An 18,236-nucleotide genomic window follows, 5' to 3' on the forward strand; every position below is an offset into this window, starting at 1 on the left:
ACTAGATTTCGTTCTAGTACTAGACCAAACCAACGTGATTAGGTTATGTTCTAATCGAAGTGTGATTAGATCTCATTCTAATCCAATGACTCAATGAGATTTTTAATAACATGTAATGTGAGATTAGATGATGCTCTAATCCAAACGACTCCACAAGAGAGATTTTGATAAATAATTTCAAAGGGAATTATAAAAAAAAAATTTATTGAATAATTGAATCTGAGCTATGAAAACAACAAGATCTCTCTATTTATAATAGAGTAAACCAACTTCCCTAAGTTAATTAAATCTCATACCTTAATCGACTCTAATGAAAATAGAAAGTCCTAAAATAATGAATATCATGATTGACTCTAATTAAAATAGAAAGTTCTTAAATAATAAAATTCTAGAATTTTAAAATTCATAAAATAACGTCCTACATCAATCTTTCCTTCTTAAAAGAAACTCATCCTCGATTTTGAATACAAATGGAGGATGGAACTTGTAGTATAGTAGCAAATCATCTTATTGTCCTTCTCATCAATCTTTCTTGAAACTTTGAAGAATCCATACTTCATTAACTTTCTTCGTTTTTACATTCTTCGTTGTGATGATGACTTCCAAGAACGAATAATGATTAAATAACTCTTGCCCTTCTCCAATTGTCGCTCAATGTGCTCTCCAATAAGTTTCACCTTTGCAATTAAATCTTCTTCGAGCACAATCTTCTTGTCTTCAATGTGCATAGGTATAAACATTTCAATCATTTTAACTTCTTCAACTTGATTTTACTGCACAACTTTAATTGTGCTATTAGGCTCAGTGTGCAAATCAAGAGTTGGTTGTTCTTCTTCTTTAAAAATCCCAAAGAGATAAAACATCTCATCATCTTCAATGCTTGTCTTATCCTCTAAGGAAACATTATGTACATTCTCACACATATTGTCATATTGAAATTTTAAATTGATAATAAATTGTACATTTTCATCTAGAATTTTAGGCACATCCTCGATATGTGGAGAGGCACAAACTTCTTTCATGTGTATGTCTTTCACTTTAGGCTATTGGCTTGTGATAGGATTAGGGATCTCAAATTGGTGTCGAGGATGAGGTTGTCTTGATTGCTTCAATGCTTGGCTTCTTTCTCTTCTAATTTGCGATAAAGTTTGTGATTCAATTTGCTTTGCTACAAGAATTGCATGTTGCAAAGTGTATATAGTGTATGCAAGCCCTTTCATAAATCTTATAATTGTATTCCCTTCACGCTCATAATAATAATTGCATCCATAAAGTTACTCAATCTCATAAGCATAAGTAGAAACGGATCATGTACCTTACTATACTAAACAATAATCAAGAGTTAGTTGTATGTGGCAGCTGTTATGGTCGTTTACGTTTAGAGTTTTTGTTTTGTTGGATTTTTCGTGTTTTGCTATTTTTGGTTTTTTTTTTTTGGGCGATGGATTTGGTGGAATGGATGTGGGTATACCTGAAAGTTGTGCGATTCATATAGAACCTCTCTGATAACAATTGATGGAGCAGGCGTAGCGGAAGCGAAATTAATAGGGTAGGAAAACTAGATTTCGTTCTAGCACTGGATCAAGCCAACGCGATTAGATTACGCTATAATCAAAGCGTAATTAGATCTCATTCTAATCCAACGACTCAATAAGATTTTTAAATCGTGTAATGCGAGACTAGATGACGCTCTAATCCAAACGACTTCACAAGAGAGATTTTATTGAATAATAAAAATAATTTTAACAAAAATAATAAAAATAATTTTGGCTTTCATTAGACAAGTGTGTGATAAAATTAATTTAACTTCTAAAGTACTGCGGTTAGCGTTTACTAAATATTTTACTGTTGTAACTTAAAGGTTAGAACTGTCCAATCACAATACCAATCTGGGCTATAATAAAATTTTGATTTCAATTAAAGTGATCAATCAGCCTAATTGGTGCAGGGGTCCAAGAGGATGTGGATGGCAGCACATATCTGTGTTGGCTAATTAGGCAACATTCTATTTAATTGGCATGCCACTTTCAGTTGTTCTTACATTTAAGTTGAAGCTTTATGTTAAGGTTAGATCAACGAATTACTTTTTCAAACTTTCACTAATTGTTTCACTTCCAATTCAATGACTTTATTAGCTTTATCATGTTTTGAATAGGGTTTGTGGATTGGCGTAACTTGTGGCCTCTGCTGCCAAGCCATCACCTCTTAGAACTCATTGCATCGTGCAGAAGTTGGACTAAATTGAGTATTCTTGTAAACAGAGAGATAGAAACGTCTATTTTTGTTTAACCAAGTTTCTTCGTGAACTAAGAAACAAAAACGTATAAACACACGTTACATATTAAATGCCTAACTAGGGGATTTAGAAATTTAGAGATTGTGTTAATCTCAAGTAGGCCTATGGGATGCTGAAACTTCAATTTATTCATTCATATGAAATAATGCTTGAAAGAATTTTGTATCTATAAGAGAGTTCAGTAAGTTCAGTATATTATGTTTTTGTTTCCGAAATGTTCCATATAAGGTAGTCAAATTGTAAATTATGGACATCTTCTCTCTACTTAGATGAATTTATTTAGTTTTGAGAAAATTATAAATATATTACAATCGAGGGTCTAAGAGTCTAAATTTATACACTTAGGGTGCGTTTGATACACTGTATTGTATTAAATTGTATTGTATTATTTTAATGCTGGTGTATTGTATTATGTTGTATTGCATTAATACTGTATTATAATAATGTTGTACAATGTTTGGTGTTACACTACACTGTATAAATTTTTAATTATACAATATTTGGTATTGTACTATATTGTATTAATTTTTTGTGATTAATTTAAATTATATATTCAAAAATAATATTTATTAGTACTTAGAAAAATATTAAATATAAAAGTTTTAAATTTTAGAAATTTAATATTTTTAATATTTATTATTAGTTATATTAAATTATAAATCTGCTAATAAAGTATAATCTAAATATAAAAAATATAATAATGTAAAATTAAAAATATCATATAATATTATTGAATAATAAATTATTGATTTATATTAATAATTATAATGTAAAAATAAAAAATTAACATTAACATTATATTATTTATATCAAAAGTTAGATTTAGTTATTATTATAATTAAAGTTTAAAAAAAAAAAGACAAGCTTTATTAGCTCACCCCTTTAATGCAATGCTCTGTGTGTTGGTTTTGATGCCAAACATGAGTGTGTATTAATTTAATACAAAATAGTACTTTTATGCAACTTTATGCGGGCCACCAAACGTGCCCTTAAAGCAGCATAATTTAAAATTTTACATCTCGTAGAAATAAGATCTAAACACACACCTTAGAAGAAAATCTCCTCTCTCCCACATTTGTGGGAAGAGATTTTGTATTGAGTCCTCTCGTAGGACGGTAGGAGAACTCGAGGTAGCACTATCAATTTTGTAATAAGTTGTATGTCCAAAGTAAACAATATCTACTCACTTATTTGAGCCACGCTATTACATTCAATCCATTTTCTTCCACATATTCCTTCACAAGATCCCATAAGAAATGTTCTGCACCATAAGATTACCGCAATTTGTATTTTTTTTTTAGGTCTAAGAGGCTATTGACTTTTCTAGTAAAACTTAGTTATTCATCAACTTAGCAGTTGCTTTGTCTTAAGACTTGCTTCTACCCACACACGAATCCATCGGAGATCTAAACCAATAAATCTATACAAACCATTAAATAATTCCACTCTCACTTCGTTAAACTATATCTTAAACCAATGCTTGAATAGAAATTCTAAAGTACGAGTATCTAAACGCGAATTTCATTCAGGCTATTACATTTTATGGCATAATAGTTAATTGAACAGAAACACTAACGCTATATGGTGTGATAATATATCTGGATGAAATTTATTAGCTACACTATGACAAGTAATAGTATCTTTTAGGGCTATTAAAATACCTAAAGTAAATTTAATTTAAATAAATAAAAAAAAAGAATCAGAAGACTTAAAGAAGAGATTGTAAATTAATTTGGATGGGCGATTTAGGTGCTAAGATAAAGAAAATGCAAGGCCTAAGTTTGAGAGGAGCTTATTAATTTATACATAAAACCTGAAGAAGAATTAGGGTTGGCAAAATTTTCATATCCGGATGTGGACAGATATTCCGGATATCCGGATCCGTAAAAACTTAAAATTAAATAATTTAAAATATAATTTAAAAATTCAACAGTTTAATTAATAATATCAAATAAAATTTAATTATAATCCAACAATTAACAATTTAACATAAATAACATATAACATCAACATAAATCCACAAATAAAAATATCACAACATAAGTCAAATATAAAAAATTACTGACAAATTAATTCCAATCAGGCGAGGCTTACACGGCCAGGGTTGAACGATAGCGAGGCTTCTTCAACGAGTACCGCAAGGCTTGGACAACAAGGCTTCAACGACAAATCAAGCAAGGCGATAGAAGACAACGACCAGTTGAGAGCGAGATTTGAGGGATACGACTTATGGCTGCTGGTGAGGTGAGTGTGTGTGTATGAAAGTTGAATGAAGGAAGCGAGTGACACTGACAGCTAGGGATTAGATTTTTTTTTAATTTAAGTTAATATATTTTAATTTAAAACAAAAACCAACCGGATCTGGATATCCAATTTTCCAGATGCAAATGCATCTGGATTCATATTCAGATATGTGCGGGTTTTAGTTTTTCAAATCCAGATCCGCATTTTCAAAAATATAAATTTGGATTTTTCCAGATCCATATTTTATGGATCCTTACGGATGCAGGCCGAATCCAAATTATATTACCATTCCTAAGGAGAATGAACATATTAAACCATAAACATTGCTTCTTGGATGAATATATGGAAGTCAGGGTATGTTTGAGATTGCTTTTGCTTCCCAAATAATCTATTTTAGGCTAGATTTTGAAATAATCAACTTTGCTAATAATTTGGTTGCTTGTTTGGTAAATTTAGATTACAAAATAATTACTTCCCAATAAATTTGCTATACATGTTTGGTAAATTGATCTTAAATATAAGGTGTCTATGTAAAATGATTAAAATATCCACATTTTGTTAAGAAACTGGTATTTTTATTCAAATTTCAAACTAATTATTAAATAATTACTGAAATTATAACAACTCATCTTTTATCAACAAATAAAGCACATATGCAATAGATAAAAATTGTTTTTTAATTAAATAAGTATATTATTATTATTATTATCATCATCTAATAATTACAAAATATTTTTTGTTGCCAACCTTACCACCATTGCCAACACCGGAGACAGTAATCGTTCATGTTCATTCACTATAGGTATCATTGGATCGCAAATTAATTTTGCGATCTACTCAATAGTGGAACTTAAGTCAGTATCGAAGGCTTTGTAGCGAAGCACATACTGCCCAAGTGTATATGAAAACTGTGTGGCAACCGCTCAAAGGCAGTGGTAAAGAGCACAATCCCGCCTGATTCTTGACTAGCGTTTATCAACCCATCAGATGATAGTGGCAGGCAGCTTACCTTTATTTGTCTCCTTTTCATGGCAACATTATAGTAGCCATTTTATTTAAGGAACACACGAGGCACCATCATTTCTTCTCCGCTAACGACGGCATAACAGATTGTGTACGGAAGATAGTTTGAAGTCTAATAGGGTTTGTGGTGTCACACTAGGAATACTTCCACTAGACGCTGATGATGGTGACAGAGACATTGCTGGCACCGGCGATGGCTTTGGTATTTTGTTGTTTTTGAAAAATTAAATTTCTAAATATTAATAAATTACGTAATTTAGTGCATGGGTATTTTTGGACATATGTTTCTAAGATAAGGATAAAAATGGTATTGCAGATTCTAATATCAGATTTTTTTTTTAAATGTGATATTCCAAAGCTAATCCTAGTAACTTTTAATGTTTAGTACAAAAATAAATTATTTGAGAATCAAATTTTTAAATAATTTATTTTTTAAAAGTGTTTTTGGGTGCTAAATTATCAAAGAATGATATTGATATGTGTATGTATGTATGTAGAGAACGTGATACATCATATGCATAATAAATTGCCAAAAAAAAATAAAGTAAAATAATCATCCTGAAGAACAAACTAATTCTTGTTGGGAATGACAATGAGCCGGGCGGAACTCGGTTTACAAGTTCCGACTCAGGTCCGTCATGTGGCGACGGGCTGGTGATCCCGATTTTTATTGAGAAAAGATATTTGATCCTTTTAATAAAGATTTTACCTATTAAAATTATATTTACATAAGTTTTAAGGGCAATTAAAGTTAGAAATATTTTTAAGTGCAGTAAATGTATTCATGTATAACGAATAGTAGAAAAATTTGTGTGTGTGTATACATTATATGAAATCAACGTAGGTATTGATGGAAACAAATAATGTCTTAAGTAAAACTATATGGAAAAGTATATTAATCATTTATACAAATTATGGAAATAAATTTGTGCGATTCCATATACATATGTGTATTTGTTGAAACAAAATAATAGAAACGTATGAGTTTTTTGCAGTTATCGTATCATTATCACTAATATATTGTATCAGTTATAATAAGGCACTTGGTTTAATTATAATTAAACATTAAAAATTGGTACAATTTTTTAAAAATTTTTAACACCAGTCTTACGTCGGGCTTGGGCTATTTCTGTAAAGCCCTAGCCTGACCCCCTCATATGGTGCCCGGCAGCGGCCCAAGCTATAGCATCATTTTAAAATTTATTTATTTATTTTGTGATTTTATGGGAAAGTTTTAGAAATTTGAAGTTACTTGATCACATAATTTTCATTGTTTCTCAGAACCGGATTATGATCTGATGGAATTTGAGATGTGTTTGATTGATCTTAATTTTTTTATAAAAAAAAATGAAAATAGACATTTCGAATAAGTCAAAGTGTCAAACTAAAATATATTAGTAGGGAAGGCTGAGATTTTTGTCATTCGAAGATAGTGAGGGAATAATTTTATATGAGGAAGGGCATGGACCATTTTATATCTAATATTTTATTCGAGAAAGAAATGGGAATTAGATGAATGTCATCCCCTGTCAATTTCTCCTTTATCATTTTTAATTTTTTAAAATTGTTGGTGAATATATTTAAATTTAAATTAAATTTTAAAATATGAGTGTAATAACAAATATCATAATATTTATTAAAAAAAATATAGATATTATTTAATATCAAGACTTTGACGTAACTTGCCACTATTATTTAATGAAGATCGAGGAGGTCATTTTGTCATGATTTGAATTGTGTGATTTTTGTAACAGGTAATGGAAGAAATATTATCAAGCTTTGTTTTTTTTTTTTTGGATAAGTTTAAAGATTGACTTGTAATATTGACAGCATTGACTTATAGTGACATAATTTTATATGTAATTTTTTTTTTTAATATAGTTAAATTATGTTCAAAAAATAAAGATATAATAGTCATGAAGGAATTGTGTACTCTTTAGAGATTTCTATTCCTTTCTCTCGTGTAATTCCAATGGAAACGGAAGGATATAAGGACAAATAGTCTCCCCTTCCCATTACCATCAGCAAGCATGTAGTTAGACGAATCAAGGTTAATATCGTCATTTCATTGTCATTTTGTATTAGGTTTCATAGTTTCATACTCCTTCTATGACATTATTAATAACAGAAGCAAAGAGTATTTATTTAATCAAAACCATCATGGAAGGCTGGAAGCTCAGTAGCCGTAACCAGATCTCGTGTCAACCGTCAAGTGCACAGTTTCTGTAGCCATCAACGTTTTTTTTTTTTTCCTCTGTATCTGGGTGAGTATTTTCTTGCCCGAACTTTGTTGATTCAAGTTAAACTTTTAGAGCTCTTGCATTATTCAATCTAAATTTTCAGTTTTGTAGGAAATTGCTCATGAGTATCGCGAATTTATAAAACTGAGAACCAGAAAATTACTTTTTATGAACTGGGTATTTACTTTTAATAGCTATAATAATGCGATTGAAAGCAAAATTTGATCTTGCACTTGCTTCACCTGCATTTTGTCTGTGATAATGGTATTATGTATATATTAGCAGTAGGATCGGTGTAGAATTAGATTCCTCCGTGATTTTCAGCTTAATTTGAGTTGCTGTTTTGTTCTTCTTTAAGCTTTGATGGTTTATATGAGCATTATGTTATAGAGTTTTGTTCATTTGGTATTGCTGTAGAGGTACTAGAGTGTTGGCACTCGAAGGAAACATACTGTGCATTTTATGCTTTTTCTCAATTCAATTTGTGCTGGAGATGATCTTTGAGTCAGTTGGTCCATTGAAAGGAAGCTTAGGCATGAGAGCATGTGGTGGATGTCGCCGTTTCCTTTTCTTTCTCCCTTTGGTCTTCTTCCTCCCTTATCTGTTATCAGGTAATAGTTTTGGTCTACTTCTAATTATTCCGTTTACAGCATTTCAATGTTGTATTTATTTATAAAGGGAATTTTTGCTTGAATAATGATTGGTGTCCATCTTCAGTTCTGGAATTGCATGAAAAGTCGGTTGTAGAAGATCTTCCCAGGAAAAATAGACAGAAGTTTGATCATCTGATTCTTGGTCCAGCTGCTGGCCAACGGTTGCCTAACCGTTTGCAATGCCAAGGTAGGTTCATTGTCCTTGTAAATAATATGCTAGTATTTCCTGCTAATATAGACTTACTATTTCTATTTTGGATTTCTAAAATGAAATCCTTCTTAATCCATTATTATCTGTTGATCATCTACTTTAAATTTGAAAATAGTGGTTTCAACATATTTGAAATTGATTGGCTAATTAGCTCCATGGTATTTTTCTCCCAATTGAAACTGGCCCTGCAGTTCCGTAGCCTTTTTCCGCCAATAAACACGTATGTGAATGCTCAAATTATGAATTGGATCATATTGTGTATGTTTAGAGTTTATTTATTGAGAAGTTTCCATATTTTTGGATGTGAAGGCCTTTTAAATCTCACATTGTAATTTATACTCTCACTCATTTGGTGGTCATATGACATAATCTATGGAAACATCCTCTTTAATTGTACTTGTCAAAACTTGTCTTTAACACAATTATCAGGCTCTTGCCTACCAATTTAAGCTTTTGGGTCAAGTGGTTTTACTACCAATACTAATGCTGAAGGTTTTATTCCATGTTTTCTGTCTCAGGATTAAAAGCTCTCAACAAGACCTCTTTCCAAGCCTCTAGCATTGGAAATAGCATTTCCTTTGTCACTGTTTTCACAATTTATAACACATCACTTGATGTTCATGTAGATAGCAGAGCATCAAACATGGTTACAGTTGGAAATGCTTCATATAGTAAGACAGAGAGGTCAATGGCGATACTGAATGTCTTCATTAACTTTATTCAGGCAAGTCTTTGACAAATCCATCAGAAACTGGGGTAGAGTTCATGTTTCTTATCCAAAAAAAAAAATCTGAGAATAACGTTCATTGATTTTACATGGTAATTCAGATATTAACTTTGAGCTTTACTATTTTTAGCATCTATTGTTGCAACTTTGGGATGACTCATCTAAAACTTAAGAGCGATCTTTATGTTGGTGTATTTGGGAACTCTTATCATTGATAATTATATTTACATTTACTTATTGTCATAACTACCTTTGTCTAACATAGTAGAATTGAGAGCTATTTCATCTATTAATGGACCTGTATGGTTTGCAGCTTTCAAATTTTACTAATTCATGACTTCAAACATAAAATTATTGCAGGTGACAATGCCCAAGAGTGATGTTTTCATTCTGACTGATCCAGCTTCAGACCTCTCAATGCCCAGAAAAGGGGTCACCATATATCCCATTCATGGTGAATATTCACGAGACAAATTGATGCTTCAAAGAATCAGGTCTTACATTGTAAGAGCAAATCGCACTGATAAATAGGTAGAATGTTTTTGTTTTTCATTCATATTTCTGAGAAATAAAAATCATTTGCAGAAATTGTCTATAATGTCTTAATTTATCTATGTATATTTCTGCAGCTTTCTTACCAGCTTTTCATTTGTATTTTGTGTTCCCTTTCAAGATTTTTTTTTTTTTTTCTTGTTCTTTCTACTTATTTTCCCCCTAGCAATCCTTCATTGTAGTTTTTCTTTTGCCCCCTCACCAAACTCTTGTGCAGACTCACAAATAAATTCATTTTGCTTTTGGTCTCATTTCTTGCGAGAAGAACATTCTATGCCCTAGTTGCATTTGCCACAAAGAGTTAATAGTTACTTATTCATATCAGAAGATATCGTTGAAAATTGTCTTATTTTGCTTAACGATTAAGATTGCAATGATAAAATAATTAGTCAAGAATTTTGCTTCTTGAACTATGACGGCACTGTTTTGAATTTTATGTTTCAATGTTATTCTGTTTATGCAGACTTTTCTAGAAAGAAGAATTCGGGAGCATTCTCAGGGGCAAGGGCATATAAATCATTATGTCTTCACTGACTCAGATATAGCCGTGGTTGACGACTTAGGACATATATTTCACGATTACCAAAACTTTCATCTGGCTCTGACTTTCAGAAACAATAAAGATCAACCTCTGAATTCTGGATTTATTGCTGTCAGGGGCACCCCAGATGGGATTTCAAGGTGCCTAATTTTCTCCTTCTGTGCAAGGCTTTTTCTACTAGAATAAAATTAGGTGGTGGAAAAAAGTTTGAAATGTTTCTATTGTCCGTTACGGAGACTTTGAAATTGAAATCTATATCTTGCAAATCTTTGTGGGTCATTGGTTGGAGTTATTGGTCCATTAGTTCGTTACAGATTATAAGATACATGAACCAATCTTGTCTTTTTCCTATTTCCTTCTTTTTTTTTTTTGGGGTCCTTCCTTCACAATTTCCTGGTGCATGAAAGGCTGTATGAATAATGACAATAAAATTCACTTGAGAAAATTACAACCTGAAATTGATTTCAGGGCGAAGATATTTCTTGAGGAAGTATTAAGGGTTTACAGTTCCAAATACATGAATGCCTCCAGAATGCTCGGTGACCAGTTAGCTCTTGCCTGGGTTGTAAAATCGCACCCTTCTTTTGATGCAAGGAGATTTACCAAAGCACAGCCCTTTGTTGAAGACATTATTGGAGCTTCTGTGCTATTTCTACCATGCGCTACGTACAATTGGACACCACCTGAGGGTGCAGGCCAATTTCATGGAATGCCTTTGGATGTTAAGGTATGCTTGAATATCTAAATTCAATTGCTTAGTTTAAATATTTTGTTTTTTTCATATGACTTCCTCTTGCTGTCACATAAAAGTTTTCAAGTGTGCATTATTTTAAAATATTGATTTTATTATTGTATAGGTTGTTCATTTCAAGGGATCAAGGAAACGCCTAATGCTCGAGTCTTGGAACTTCTTCAGTTCTTCTTCTGACATTTCAGATATGCTGTGTCTCATCTTGATGAGTGGGAGAACAAAGTATGACTTTTGAAGAGACCTTTTTGTTTTCCCTTTTTTTTTTAATTTTATGATATTACACATTCTCTTGAGGGAATGGCTGATTTCATTCATATGAACTGGGTGGGGAATTCTTGGTGCATCATGTGAATTCCATTTGAGTGAAAAAAGTTGTTTGTTTGCGGGGTATTTGGTTCACACAAGCCCTCGACACCACCCTTTTCCCACCTATAATGTACATTTCATATGAGTAGTGACAGAGGTAGCTGAATACACACACAGAAACTCAAAATTATGGCTCTTGTTAGAGTTCTTGGATTCCTTTACTCGAGGGTTGAAGATTGTTTGACCATATTCATTCATTTCCTGCAGATTACACTTTTTTGCCTTTTCCACACTTTTGTTGTTGAATTTTCAAAATTAGCGGACAATTTTTATATACACACACACACACATGCATGCATGTATGTTATGACTTCAGTAGATATAGATAGGTACATGAATGTCATAGCGCACCCGTTGTCCTAGACTCTACTAAACAGTAGATGAGAGTAGGTACCATTCGTCTACTCCTGTGTTCTATGTAAGAGAACCACAGCCACTTAATTCAGGATGAAAGTCATAAAAACTTGGAGGGTCACCCTTCATTTTAACCCAAAGGCTATGAGACTCAGTAAACTTTCCCTACACCAAAGCATGGTTTAATTATTTATGGTGAAAGGACTAATGGTGGCCATGAACAGACTATCTGTCTACTCCTGGGGCCAAGCACTGGATATATGAGCCCTTCGACTTGAGCTGGTCCAATCTTGCATAACTGTGAAGTCAACACCAACGGACAAAGAGGCATTAATAGTTCAACGGGAAGAACAAGTCTTATAATCAATTTTGGCCGACTAAAATGTATTGATGATCATAAAGATTAACATTTTAGCCTCCAAATTTAGCTGGGCTAATTGTGAGTGCAATCCCATGAGTTTTAGTGCTAATAGGAGAGGAGTTGTGATAAGTGTGTGCTTAGTGAGTGAAGTTTTTCATCTCATCCAAGCCCCTAAATATTAAGAGTTAATAGCTCGAGTGAAATACGTACCGTATGATTATGAACAAATTTAAGATACAATTGAAACGTGTATCACACGGTTGTGCGAAGAGACACATGGGAGGCTCCAATCTACCCCACAATTGACACTACATTAATTTCAATTGCATGATCAACGTTCACGTTCTCTGATTTTGCCACCTGTAAAAAGAAACAGAAGACCAAATACTAGGCGTAGACTAATAAGCAGACAAACAATAACTTCACCTGGCTCGACTCTAATAAAGTTTTGGGATTCATTGATTGATTGCTATTACTATTCAAACGGTAATCTGAATCTCTCTTTATATATCAACGCCACTGCCTCTATCTTCACTTTCCTTCTTATCTCTGATTTTCCTTCTCCAATCAAATCTCCAAAATCTTTTACTTCCAAGTAAAAAAGCAATACCAATAAAAACTTCCAATTGGCAGATTTTCTGTGAAGCTTCTGGGTCATCGTACATATCTATATCACTTTCATCGCTATATAAAAACAGAAAACACACAATTCTAGAGCACATTTCTGTTCAATGGAGTTTCAGAAATCTCTTTGCCTTTCCTTGGCTCTCTTTGCATTTTTCATCTCTTCCTCTCACGCACTCAAATTCAACGTGGGTGGCAAACACGGCTGGGTTACAAACCCTGGAGAAAATTACAACAAATGGTCTGGGAGAAACAGGTTCCTCGTCAATGATACCCTCTGTAAGTCTTAAGGTTTACTCTGTTTCTGTCAGCGTTCTTTGAGGATTTTCTGTTTGAATATCACTGCTTAACCTGTGTTTGGGGGTGACGATCTAATGAAAGAATGCTGATTTCGATTTTTTTTTTTTTTTAATTTATGGCAGTTTTCAAGTACAAGAAAGGATCAGACTCGGTGTTGTTAGTGAACAAAGATGATTACGACAGCTGCAACACGAAGAAGCCTTTGCTGAAACTGGATTCGGGTGACTCAGAGTTCAAGCTTGATCGTTCGGGTCCTTTCTATTTCATAAGTGGAAACCATGATCATTGCCAAAAGGGACAGAAATTAATCGTCGTCGTTTTGCATGAAAGGCCCCCCCCTCCCTCAACTGGACCCCCCACCACGAAACCTCCACCGCATGCCCCGTCTCCTAAGTCTCCTTCTCCGGCCACACAGCCGCCGGCGACTTCCCCCTCCACCTCACCAACATCTCATGCACCTTCGGCTAATCCTCCTAAAGGGTCCTCTCCGACGCCGGCAACTTCACCTTCCACGTCTTCGCCTTATCCTCCAAAAGGATACTCTCCAGTGCCGGCGACTTCACCTTCCACGTCACCATCATCTCATGCGCCTTCGCCTTATCCTCCAAAAGGGTACTCTCCGGTGCCGGCAACTTCACCTTCTACGTCACCATCATCATCCCAATCACCTGCGGCTAATGCTCCAACTGGGCTGTCACCGGCTCCGGGAACTTCCCCCTCCACGTCACCGTCATCGCAACCACCTGCGGCTAATGCTCCAACTGGGCTGTCACCGGCTCCGGGAACTTCCCCCTCCACGTCACCGTCATCGCAGCCACCTGCGGCTAATGCTCCAACAGGAGTATCTCCCCCGCCGGGAACCTCCCCTTCCACGTCACCGCCGGCGGTTCCATCGTCACCTGGTAATGCGCCATCATTGGCGCCGTCGAACTCAAGTAATCCGGCAGGCGGGACGCCACCGCCGTCGCCGTCGGGGTCGCAGACGTCGGGGTCGCAGACGTCATCAGCAGTGTCTACTCCTTTGAGTTTGGGGTTGTTGGGAGTTTCTCTTGTGTTGGGTTTGGTTTCGGGTATTATATTTGTTGGGGTCTAATTAGAGATATTATATGATTTAGGTTTAAATTTGTAATTTTTGGATTTTATTGTGGTTCGTTTGTGAATTATTGATTTGTTTGTTTATTATTTTCGGAGAAATAAGTTAGTTTAATTTTTATGTGGTCGGAGTTTGTTTTATTGAAAATAATATTGATTTATATAAATTGGATGTTGAAAGTTATGGATATCATTGTCATAACCAAACATTATTTCTTTCGATATATGATTTCTATTATATATCATCTTAATTGCTTAAGACGTGAAATTTTGATCACTTCTTGATAAGGTTATCCGGTAATTCTTGTCAATTTTTTCCAGCTTCAATCCATCAAAATAGTTGATAGGTGTGTGATCGTTCACATGATATAACTTGACCTCATTTGACTTTATTGTTTCTAGTTAGACTTGTCATTATATACTATAATTATTTAGTTGAGATTCATTAAAGTAGTATTTCAATTTTACAATGGTAAGTGTGGTCACATTCATCCCATTTGGGTGATGAGATGGAATATAAATTAAGTAATTTTATAAATTATAAAATTAATTATTTAATTAATGATTGTCGCATCAACTCTGGGGATCAAAATATTACTTGAAAAGTCTTAGTATAATTCTTATGTATAAGACATATGGTTGACTAACACATTACATATGGACGTCAATGATGAATATGTATCAATTCAAACACAAAATATGTATAATTACGGAGAGATAGCGCAATGAATATTAATTGGAAAGTGGGTTATAAGAAAATTAGAATATCTTTACCATTAAGGAAATGTATATAATACTAGACACTATGAGTTGGAAGATTTAAAGGACAGCTGGCAGCATTATTAAGTATTTTAATGCATAAATGGGTGAGGATTATTTCAATTGATTTGCTACCAATTTTTTTTCTTTCTTTTTGGGTATAGGAACGAGACAGATTCTAAAAAAGAGCATTTTACACATGGGGCTTTCTTGAAATAATTGATTTGCTGTCTGTAGTATCACAGATTCACAGTGGATGATGATATCTGGACATACCGACATAGATTTAAATTAGTAAGTTTTGGATTTTATAGGGGTTTGTTTGTAAAAATCTTGAATTGTTTATCTTTTTCCTCAAAAGTTTAATCAAATTAAAATATTGGAATATTACTTGATAATTATAGTAATATTTGCAAGTGATAAATATGCTTCTATACACGTCAAATTATAAAGAATAAATAAATAAAAATAAAAGCATTAATAAACATATCTTGGCTATAGTGAGAATATTCGTCCATTTTATAATCCTTTTGTAAACAAACTATAATTGGAGGATACAGAAAGAAAAGGGCAAGGTGATGATGATAAACTTTTGATTGTAGTTTCAATTATCAAAACAAGAACTATTAAGCTTATTGATGAAGCCCCCCATCTTTTTTGTGCTTTTTAATGCATGTTTAGTCAAATTTTATCAATGCGTGATGGTGGGGCCTATAATATTTTTCCAATAAAAAGATTATGAAATTAGGGTGTGTTTGGTACATAGATTACAGGGTATTAAAATACTGTTTATATTAATTTAATACTAATATTTTTTTTCTTTTTTTAATAATAATAAATAATATAATTTTTTAATTTAATATAATATTAATTTTTATTTCTTTTATTTTTACATCATAATTATTAATAAATTATTATTCATATTTTAATTTTTATTATATTAAAAATATTACTAAATAATGTATTATTTAATTATATAATAATTAATATATAAAATTGATTAATAAGTACTTAAATAATATATAAAAATAAGAATATAACTTGATATTACATTTTTTAATTATATTATAGTAATTAATATATAAAAATTAATATAACTAATAAAAATATTTATATATGAATAAATTTAAATAATATTAATTTAAAATTAATACTAATAAAATAATAATATAAAATATCATTACGTTATGATATTATTTAGAGATTATTTGATTAAATTATTTACTTTGATCTTTATTTCACATGTTATATATTTAGAAAATACCAAAAAATAAATGTTATGTTGTCGATTATAAGGCTATAAACTTCAATCTTTATAGAAAAATTATTTTTTAATATTTAAACTAAAAAATAATGCTAAATTTCTAAAATTTAAGACTTCTAGATTTTGTATTTTTCTAGGTACTAATAAATATTATTTTGTAAATATATAATTTAAGTTAATCATAAAAAAATTAATACAGTACAGTGTAGCACTAAATATTGTACAGTATTGTTATAATATGATGCTGATACAATACAATATAATACAATATATTAATATTAATATAATACAATATAATATACCAAACACACCCTTAAATGATAAACTAATATCAGAACGTTCAAGAATAATCAAATTAAAGAGAAGGTTAATGCGGTAGCATCCTATTCGTTGTCTCATTATGATCAATTCTCCCAACTTTACAACATTTTGATGCGTTGTCGAATAAAGAGAAGGTTAAAAAAAAAAAAAAGTAACCATCGTTTTTTTCAATTAGCTACATAGCTGTGCATGAAATCATCCCCCCCCCCCCCCCCTTATATTAAACGTTGATTCTATGTTTAAGACAAAAAAAACAATGAGGGCGGCCCTTATCCCGAATACTCTAAATGCAACGGCTGTGGTTTTTTTTTTATTTTTTAAAAAAGACAACATTAGTTTAAAGTTTAAACCTTTTTAATAATAAAAGATGAAGAGTTTATATTATTTTATCGTGCGTCAAGTTTTTTGGCCTTTTATTTATCGTCAGGTATTATAGTCAGAGTTTTATGATTGCCACCGACACACCTGAAAACATCTAATCTATCTATTTATACGGATGTGTGTGTGAGTGTGTGTGTATTTAGCGACCTCAAGTCATCTTATAAATTTGACGACATAAATTAAATAAATCTTAGACTAATTATTTTTGGTTAATTTACCTCCATTCACATAAATCTTTATAATCATGCACCACATATTTCATTCAAAATTTCAAAGTGGAGTTCCCACGAATGTATGCAAACCTTTAGTTAATGTTATCTTTTTAGCAAATTCACATGGAATTTTGGAGGATCAATCATCTTTTATATTCTTCTTTATCTCATTATCTGTCTCTCCATTAAAATTTTTGAACCGCTTGTTCAAAAGTGAGACTTTTTCCTATTGAGTAGAGACACCTTACTCGCTCGTCACAAGGCGAAAACGACACCCAAATAAGAAAAAGCCACGTATGTGGGGTACAAAATTGACAAAAAAGGGTGTCCCAAACATGTTACCATCACTCGTTTCTCCACGTAATCCCCTCCCACGTCAATCACAGGACAAAATCTTAGATTGTTACTTGCAACTCCCCCAACTGAGCTTATAATCACATGCAAACGCACCTATGTTAATGTTCCCACCCGTATTCTTTTTTTGATGGGGCCCCAACCATATTCAATCATCCATCCATTTTTTGAAGGCTTAACTTTTCCCTGAACTACAGTTCAAAAAAAATATATATATATATATAAACTCTCCCTGAACTAACCAATGGGCCTTTACCATATTCAATCATCCACCCGTGTTGTCTTTTTGTCACCACCCGTATTCTTTTTTTGATGGGGCCCTAACCATATTCAATCATCCAATTTTGAAGGTTTAACTTTTCCTGAACGGTCTTACTTCCATGGGAGAATCATTACATTTATAATGGTGAATATAAGGGTTCGAGCTTCTATAAGAATTTTATAAAGATTAATTTCAGTACTCTCTTAATTATTAGTTAATTGAGTAAAGATAGTCTCTTCCTTACTTATAGTGTGAGTAGAGTAGACACCCCTCGAATATTAGAGAGTGTTTAAAGAATTTGAACAAGTGCTTAATATTAGTAACAATCTGTGTATAACAGAATTCAAA

General features: G+C 32.4%; 2 protein-coding genes across 4 annotated transcripts; both read left to right on the top strand.

The window, feature by feature from the left end:
- Nucleotides 1–7,544: 7,544 nt before the first annotated feature.
- LOC102607864 (hypothetical protein) lies at nt 7,545–11,765 on the top strand. Of its 3 annotated transcripts, none has more exons than XM_025093414.2 (8): nt 7,545–7,827; nt 8,337–8,414; nt 8,521–8,643; nt 9,186–9,391; nt 9,755–9,898; nt 10,410–10,627; nt 10,956–11,214; nt 11,345–11,765. In XM_025093414.2, exons 2-8 carry the CDS (start codon nt 8,339–8,341, stop codon nt 11,471–11,473), a joined length of 1,155 nt encoding a protein of 384 aa, XP_024949182.2. In that variant the 5' UTR covers nt 7,545–7,827; nt 8,337–8,338; the 3' UTR covers nt 11,474–11,765. The 3 variants fall into 3 exon arrangements, with proteins under 3 accessions (XP_024949182.2, XP_006464778.1, XP_015383273.2); XM_006464715.4 differs by having other exon boundaries at nt 7,546–7,827; nt 8,221–8,414; nt 9,294–9,391; XM_015527787.3 differs by having other exon boundaries at nt 7,548–7,827; nt 8,221–8,414.
- Nucleotides 11,766–12,876: 1,111 nt separating this feature from the next.
- LOC102607570 (early nodulin-like protein 2) lies at nt 12,877–14,523 on the top strand. The gene is made up of 2 exons (XM_006464713.3): nt 12,877–13,222; nt 13,366–14,523. The coding sequence occupies exons 1-2, from the start codon at nt 13,051–13,053 to the stop codon at nt 14,334–14,336; spliced, it is 1,143 nt and encodes a 380-aa protein (XP_006464776.1). The 5' UTR covers nt 12,877–13,050; the 3' UTR covers nt 14,337–14,523.
- The last annotated feature ends 3,713 nt before the right edge of the window (nt 14,524–18,236 follow it).

This window comes from Citrus sinensis, chromosome 9, assembly GCF_022201045.2.
Source record: "Citrus sinensis cultivar Valencia sweet orange chromosome 9, DVS_A1.0, whole genome shotgun sequence".
Classification (NCBI taxonomy): domain Eukaryota; kingdom Viridiplantae; phylum Streptophyta; class Magnoliopsida; order Sapindales; family Rutaceae; genus Citrus; species Citrus sinensis.

Coding starts and splice junctions, on each gene's coding strand:
- LOC102607570 (XM_006464713.3), top strand. CDS start 13,051: ATGGAGTTTCAGAAATCTCTTTGCCTTTCCTTGGCTCTCTTTGCATTT. Junction 13,223..13,365: donor CCTCGTCAATGATACCCTCT/GTAAGTCTTAAG, acceptor AATTTATGGCAG/TTTTCAAGTACAAGAAAGGA.
- LOC102607864 (XM_015527787.3), top strand. CDS start 8,297: ATGATCTTTGAGTCAGTTGGTCCATTGAAAGGAAGCTTAGGCATGAGA. Junction 8,644..9,185: donor TAACCGTTTGCAATGCCAAG/GTAGGTTCATTG, acceptor TTTCTGTCTCAG/GATTAAAAGCTCTCAACAAG. Junction 9,899..10,409: donor AAAGAATCAGGTCTTACATT/GTAAGAGCAAAT, acceptor CTGTTTATGCAG/ACTTTTCTAGAAAGAAGAAT.